This window comes from Tyto alba, unplaced genomic scaffold, assembly GCF_018691265.1.
Source record: "Tyto alba isolate M040663 unplaced genomic scaffold, T.alba_DEE_v4.0 Super-Scaffold_23, whole genome shotgun sequence".
In the NCBI taxonomy this organism is placed as follows: domain Eukaryota; kingdom Metazoa; phylum Chordata; class Aves; order Strigiformes; family Tytonidae; genus Tyto; species Tyto alba.
Window position 1 is genome coordinate 27,405,336 of NW_024881297.1, and position 8,348 is coordinate 27,413,683.

An 8,348-nucleotide genomic window follows, 5' to 3' on the forward strand; every position below is an offset into this window, starting at 1 on the left:
TGCACTGGGGGAAAACAGAGGCTGGTGATGTTCACTGTAGTCACACATTTTGGAAAGCTCTGTGTTGAAATGGTCACAGGAACAGAGCTAGAGATTAAGCATAACTGAATTCAGTAATTTTCTCATTTGCTTGTTTTAAAAATGTTTCTTAACACACAAGAGCAAACACTTATTAATGAATTCTATGCAACACAGAGGAGAAAGCAATTGAAAAATGACAGTATCTCAAAAAAATAAAGCAGAACAGGCATATTAAAAAGAAACAAAACAAAACTTTGTATTGTCAGGGCCACAGATCTAAGTATTAAAGAAAGAAACAAACAAACAAAACTGTTGTAGCTCTCTTTTATACTCTGCAGTTGAACCTGCAAAGTGTCACTGTACACTTTTCAGTGAAACATCACAGTGTACTGGGAAAAAAACACCGGGCTTTTGCAGTAAATTCATACTTGGCGTGTTTCACTTACTTTCCTGGGCCCCAATTTAGCTTAACAGTTTACTGGCACTCATTCATGTGGATTTATACCAAGTAAAAACAAGGTGCCCTGTGCTTATAGACCTTGAAGACAGTTTCTGTTCATAGTTATCCATATTATCAAGAAATTAAACTTAACACTGGAAAGACCAAGGGGATGGACAAGAACCTCAGCCACAAACCGTAAGGTATAGCCTTGCACAGTGTGTGTCCCTACCTCTGAAAGAGGAAAGGAAATCCAGAAAAATCTCCCTCCTTTTCAGCTTCCCCTTATTCTTCTTTTCCTCCATTTCTGCCAACACATTCTCATTCTTAGTTGATGAAACAAGGACAGAACAGTGCTTTTTGATTCCTCTCATAACATCTGTGGTTGACTTCAAATTCAGTAACTGCCCTGTGTTTCAAAAACTTTTATGCCACATAGACTTGAAGCATCTCACTTATCTTCTAAGGTAATATGGCAATGACTGCGTTGTACTACATAAATACTCAGAAGAATGACAACTGAACCTTGACTTTTCTTGGTTGTCCCTTTTTGCTGAAAAATTTAGCACTTTTGTTTTCCAGGAAAAATAGACGTCACACATTAATAAGGAAACCCCATTGCACTTTCCCCCCTAAACATACATATATCAGTATATTACTCTTCACTTCAGTGAAACTCAGACTGAAAGAGCCTTATCTGAGAGAAAAATTATACTTTAAATTTTATGTAATTTTTGTTATTTATGAAAAACAGCTGCAAACCTGAATAATTAAGAACTTCATGTACTTCACTGTCTGTCATTCCAGTGACTTGTTACTTCAGAAATTAAATCAAACATTAATTTCCATCTAAAATAATCTTTTGTTTGTTATCTAGTTTAACTATTTGCTTCAGAAATTTCTGTTTTCAGGATGATGATAAATTATTATTTAATCATGGATTTTCAGACAGAAACAGCAACAAGAAAACTTTATGCTGATTTCACTGTTTTTGAGTGCTTTGTTTTAAACAAAACAGTAACCTTGCAGGAAAAAATGTGATTTTCTGGGAGTGGTTTGGCATTCTTAATTTCAAAACTTAACAAAAGAAAATATTAAAAACATTTAAAATAAGAATTGACTGATCTGAAATTGTGACAAGAAGATTTTAGTTGAGGATTTTATTTGGATCATAGTGTAAGTAGTTGTTTTCAGATTTTTGTTTCCCTGAAGATAACCTGAAGTACTATATTTGGGTCAAACCAAAACTTAATTAATTTTGTGTTAATTTTTGAGTGCAGCAGTCGAAATCAAAACGCTATTATTTGTACAGTCTGTGAAGGTTTGTTAGCTTTAGGAGCCCTTTAAGCTGATTCTTAAAGCACTGCTTGCTTTGCCCTTCAATGTAACACAGAAAACGGGCCAATAAGAATTTGGATATTAGAAAAAAGAGAAACTGTTTTATTTTTTAAATGTTATTAACACAATTTAGTAGGCCAAACTGGCAACCTTCACTCTTACTGTGATTTCTAGCAGTTCTGGGGTGCGAGTAACACTGTTCAACCAGATTAAACTACATATATTGCTGGAAAGCTCTACTGTTTCAGTTCTCAAGCACTGCACAGATGAAATGTTCAGTGTAAGTATGGACTTGCCTGATTACACTGAAAACTTGGGAGACAAAAATCCTTCCATTTAGTACCTATGATATTCCAATAATAAATAACTATAGGAATAATTTCACATGCACAGCTGGCACTGCAAGACTTGCTAATTAAATATCAAGGCAAGTAATAAGACTTTCAAGTATTCTGAAATTACAGAAATCCTGAACAGCGTTGAAGTAATACTTACTGTTCCCGGCAAGCATAAAAACACAGCAATGAGCAAAGTGCACCTGTAAATCAATGGACAAAGAGCTCAAGTACTGTGGTAATACTATGGACTTAAGTCTTCTACCTGTACAATATATGCAAGGCACAGGTGTAAATCCCCAGCAGAAAAATAATGGAAGTTATGTCAAAGGAGTGGAAAAAACATGTCATTTAATGATAGACTATGATTTGAGAACATAGTTTTATGCCATCATTTCAGATACATAATTTAGTCCAGAAATGTCTATTCACATACAGACACAATCTCTTCCCACCCTCAAAAATATCTCACATACAGTCCCATATACAGCCATACATACCTAGATATAGACATACAGATGTACACTCAAAGATGAAAGTGATACTATGTTTTGATGTGCTGCCTGCCCTTGTAATGATACTGATCTTCCTTCTTCAATGATTTACAGTTAATTGATGAAAAGTCCTTTAGAAGAACCAGATATTAATAATGTTGTTGTATGCATGAACATATGTCCCTTTTGTATCTTTAAGTGATGATCAGTATATGTATCAGCAAAATCTGGTACACTACAGTCCCAGCCAGCAGGAAAGCTTGTAAACTGGTACTAGATATTAAATGAAAAATTGCTTTATGTTTCCCACAGGAAGATGTAACACAAGTTAGAATGGCACCACGACATTTATACATAAAATAATATCATTACATTAGCTGAAATTTTATAAAAATATCAACCTAAGACATGTAGGTATGGGAAATTTCAGCTCTTTTTTTTTTTTTTCCCCTGGCAAAACTACACAGTAGAAAATGGCACCTTGTACAGAGAATTGAGAGGAACTGTTGATAGCAATCCCTATTATTCCTTAGTATCACAGTACAAATGAACAAGAGATGTCCCAGTACGAATCTATCATGTCTGGTTTCATTTTACCTACAAAAAGAAAATCTGTTGTATAAATGTGTGACATACGGTGTTAAAAATGGTAGCCAGGATAATATTTGGCATAACTGAAGGGGGAAAGACAGGAGTGTTATGATGCCTGCAGAAAACAGCAAATAGTGATCACCAGCCAAGGAAATTGTTAGCCTCTGAAATTAAACAGAATACTGCAGTTGCTCATTTCCTATAACCTAGTGTTTACTCAGATCACATCTAATAATTGAGGGCAACAGAAAAAGACACCAGGGTCAATAAAGGCCAAAATGAGATGTCCAAATAAAACACCCTGCAACCTTATTCCATGATTAGGTGTACAGAAAAAAGTAATATTTCAGATAGCCAAATATAAGTAAGCAAATATATTACTTGGAAGAATCAATACAAATAAAGTTAGAGAAGATTTTAATGTACTTTTCCTTAGGAAAAGGAGTGGCCAAGGGGAGGGGGGGGCAAGAAAAAAAAAAAGGAAAGAAAATACACAGAAATTTAGGAAAGTCAGATTAAAAGAAAAATTATATAAAAGCATATTCATCTTTTCTTTGACTCAGTTTAATCAAATGCAAGAAAATTATCAATGGATATTGAAATGCTAGTCCGAATAAAAAATGCTGACGTATATTATAAAATCGCATTATTACTTTCTTCTTTCAGGTGGTAAAAATGATGATTGTGGTTGTGCTGACATTTGCCATCTGCTGGCTGCCCTACCATATTTACTTCATAGTTACTGGGATCTATCAACAACTAAATCGGTGGAAATACATTCAGCAAATCTATCTGGCCAGCTTTTGGCTTGCCATGAGCTCTACAATGTACAATCCCATTATCTACTGCTGTCTTAACAAGAGGTAAGAGCTGGTTATGAACAAGGTGGTATGCATAACTTCAATGAGAATATAAATTATTAAAATGGGGTAAAAAACAAAGAATTTTCACTTGAATACTTTTCAGTTAGTGGGAAAGAAAACAAAACAAATCTTCCTTTAAGTTTGTACTCAAAATGAATCCCAAAAGAACAAATGCACACTTCCAACAAATACTTCGGTCTATCTAAAATTTCAGACCAAATTCAGTATTCGGAAACCAACCCTTCTCATTCCCATATGCAAAATTTTAAATCTATAGCAGTTTAATATTTTTTAGCTTGTAAAACATTAAAGAAGTAAAGACAGTCATTAGATATACAGTGTAATCTGTATGTTTGCTAACTAATTGTAGTCACAAATTTGCTTTGCAGTGCTGGAAGGTTGTAATATAAAATGTGATTTACCGTGTATTTTATACCTCACCATTAGATTTCTACTGAGCTCTGAGGTCTGTGACAGGCTAATAAAATAAATATTTATATTCTCATTACTCAATACTAAATTACAGTACTGTTTGATAGCAACGCATTATGTTCTGAATTTCAAAAGCACTGTACTTATTGAGTTTGGTGAAATATTATGGATACATGGCAGTTTGAGACTAGTGGATTGCAGAAAGAACTCATGTTTTTCATTGCAGCTTGTAGGACCGGGATCTAAACAATCATTATCCTGGTCATCCTAGTTTTCAGTATTTCTTCTAGTATTACTGGATAAAGACCACCAAGAACAAATAATTACTTCACAAACTCAGACAGTATGAAACAGTATTGAATAAGTAAACTTAAATATTATTTGAAATCTCTTTTGAATAAGCAGCCAGTGTCAAGTTTAATTGCTGACAAGCCTTACACGAATTTTGTTAAATATTTATAAAGCCCCACTAAAGATCACGCAATACCTGTCAAAAGAAGTCTAATCAAAAATGAAGTGACAAAAACCTGCTGAGTTTTTATTGGTGTAAAAACACTGGATTCTGCTTCCTTGATGAGGATAGCTTATGATGCTTAACATTCATAGTCTTTTAAAATGTTGAGATAATCCCTGATTTCACACAGCCTTCTGCTCCTTTTGATCATTTACAACTGTTTAAAGAGGTAAAGTTTTAGTATGCCAGGACAAAATCCTAACTCAAATGGAAAATTTCCCATTAATTTCAACAGAAACTAGATTTCACTGAGTGTCCAGTGGCTGCAAAATTAAGGATGAGGAAAACCAGGTCTCATTTTCTTGATTACTACCATAAAACCTCTAAAACATTGACATTTTCTTCAAAAATTTTCTTCTTTTTATAGCAGTTACAAAGAATGTTATCCATAAAAATTTAATACCTCTTATGTGTCTTACGTTGACACTTGAGCACTGCAAATTTAAATGTCTGTATTAAAGAACACAAATCAACAAAAATTTTGTCATTTTGAGACACACTAAAGGTCACCTTGTTCAGAAATGAATGCAAGAATTTAATACTGGTGAAAGTTTTCTTATAATTAAGTTCCCTTTTGAAATCAAGAAGCCAGAGCATCTGCTTCCTTTTCATGCAGTAGGAAAATACAGCCTGTTGCTGGGAGTCAGATCAATTCATCCGGTATTGTTACCTCTGCTGGATTTAGTATCCAAAGGAGCTATAACACCTACCCCCAGCCTCATCTTCCAGGCTAATTAGGATATTATTTACATATCTAGATAAAAAGCATTATTTCAAGATGAAGGAAAACCATGCCCTGAATGAGGGTAGAAGGTGAGATGAAAAATAATACAGTCTAAAGATGCTTAGGTTTTACAGCTTCCTTCACTAAATCCATTTCCATCAGAGGTTCTTTCAGTATTTTTTCAAAATGTGGACTGCATCTAAATCGAGGAATGTTGAATAACAAGCTACCTACCTGCCTGTTTGTCATCAGGTGACAGCTCTGTGGCAAACTTAAAAAATGGAGGAGGAAAAAGATATTTCTGTGAGATCAGTCAACTTTCACCGAAAATTTAATCTAAATTTTTATCTGTAGTCATCACTGTGGTAGCTGAACCATTGCTCCAAAAAGCTTACAGAAACAATCAACAACACAGCTGATGGCTGAAAGACAAAAGAAACCAGACAAGTAAGGAAGCCTGATAAGTTTTAGGTCCAGGTGAAAAGGTATTCTTTTTCAGGTTACACATAAATATACAGGAAATTGTTTTTCCTAATGTATTTTACTTCTAGTCCAGAAAGGCATACACATGAAAAGTAACAATTGACTTTAAAATAAATCTCTGCCCCTGAACTGAACTGAAATAAAACACTGTATGATTATTGCAAGCACTAATGCACTAAAACTTCAAAATTCTCATTTGTACATTTCTCACATTCAGTTTTCAACTTTCTAGGATCTTCTTTAACTATTAAAAATTATTTTCCAAATATATTATATGAACAATTATTAGTCATTACATCATTCCCATTTAAGCACCTCTGTTAGAGAAAGAAACACAGAAGGGATGCTGGAATCTAGAAGATGGGATGGCAGTTTAGAGAAAAAGAATGCTATGAAGTTCTTTGTTGAGAGAAGACAAAAATAGAGGTGCAGATTTCATCATAGGTCAAATCAAAATTTCTGTGAAGACAGTGCTATGAAAGCTGGTGTTTGTTTATTTAGGCACAGGCAAAGAGAAATTAAGTATCAGAAAAATACCAATGTTAAAATACAGGGAAAGTATATAGGAAATCAGAAACAGAAACGAGCAGCTACCACTAGCTTTTTTTTTAACCTACTCAGACTTTAGTCAAGCAAACTCCTACTGACTTCACCACAAACAGGATTAGGGGCAAGATAATTAGCTGAGTGAGTGTCCTGTCAGCATGGTATATGTTTTCAGACGAAGGCCTGCGGCTGGCAAGCACAGGCGTTCACCGATCATCTTTCCTCCCAGGTTCCGAGCTGGCTTCAAGCGAGCTTTCCGCTGGTGCCCCTTCATTGAGGTGTCCAGCTACGATGAGCTAGAGCTCAAGGCAGCCAGGTTTCATCCCACCCGGCAAAGTAGCCTATATACTGTGTCCAGAATGGAATCCAGCATGACAGTGGTGTTCGACACTAACGATGGAGACAACACCCACACCAGCCGTAAGAAAAGAGCAGCTCCGAGGGACATGAATTTCAATGGCTGTTCACGGAGGAACTCCAGGACCATCTCCACAGCCTCAAGTCTCATCAGCTCTCTGCACACATCAGTAGATGATTATGCCTAAGCATTTCATGGTGACTGTTGCTAGAAGGGCAGTACTGGACAATGATCTCCTAATTTGGGACTAGATATTCATACCACAGGAAAGCAAACATAATTCCACTGACAAACCCTAGCTATAAATATCATGAGATTTTTAGGCATCACTTACTTCTCTGCTTTGGAGAGAAAGAGGAACTTGAAGACATATGTATGCACCAGTCTGAAAGCACAGTTGCACCTAATACACAGCAACGTTTGTACGGATTATCTAAAATAAGCTAATAGCATAAAAAACATTGTTTCAGCTGTATCTGACCTGTGGCATTTGTGTTTCACTTACTGAAATGTAACAGGCTGCTTTACTTATTGAAGATAAAAAGTACAGTGCTTTCTATTATGAGTGTATTGACTCTACAGTAACAAAGTTACATAAGAACTGATATAAAAAAAAAAAAAATCTTCAGAATAAAGACATAATGAGCCCCAGGTCTGTTTGTTTTACAGTTTACCCCTATTCCCAGTGAAATACATAAAATGAAGTTCAACTCTGTCCGCAACAGTACAATTTTTCAAATATACATGAAAAATGTTTTTTTATAAAGAAGAAAATCTCTAAGAGGCTAAGTTAAATTCTACCAAAGTTTCCATACTAGTGAACATTAGACATCAATGGAATGCGTACTTCCAGGAGGATGTATTGCTTAAAGGAATGTCCTATAGCTTTGTATCCTAGCGCTAAGGATAAGACCTTCCTCCAGTGACCCCAACAGGAGCTTTGTGACTGACTTTAGAAAGGTCAAAAGATTTTAAACTGGAGATTCCCATATAAGAAAAACACCACTGTGGCAATGAACTCTTCTCTGCAGAAGATACAGTAACATGTTTTACTAAGAAATGCCTTCACCAAGAAAAAAAAAATATTTGGGCTATTTTTCCAAATTTTCCATGTTTGTTCTCAAACAGTTAATTAAAACTTCAGCAAAAAGAGTGTGAATGTCTTCCTGAGTCAGCCAGACCAGCATAGGGGAGTGTGTATCTGGCTCAA

At 35.2% G+C, this 8,348-nt stretch overlaps 1 protein-coding gene across 1 annotated transcript in view; it reads left to right on the forward strand.

Annotated features, from left to right (window-relative positions):
- TACR3 (tachykinin receptor 3) overlaps nucleotides 1-7,986 on the forward strand; it is a 40,385-nt gene extending 32,399 nt beyond the window's left edge. The window contains exons 4-5 of the mRNA XM_009963162.3: nucleotides 3,885-4,081; nucleotides 7,010-7,986. Coding sequence (XP_009961464.2) covers nucleotides 3,885-4,081; nucleotides 7,010-7,325 — 513 coding nt within the window. The 3' untranslated portion in view covers nucleotides 7,326-7,986. The remainder of the gene's footprint in view (nucleotides 1-3,884; nucleotides 4,082-7,009) is intronic.
- The last annotated feature ends 362 nt before the right edge of the window (nucleotides 7,987-8,348 follow it).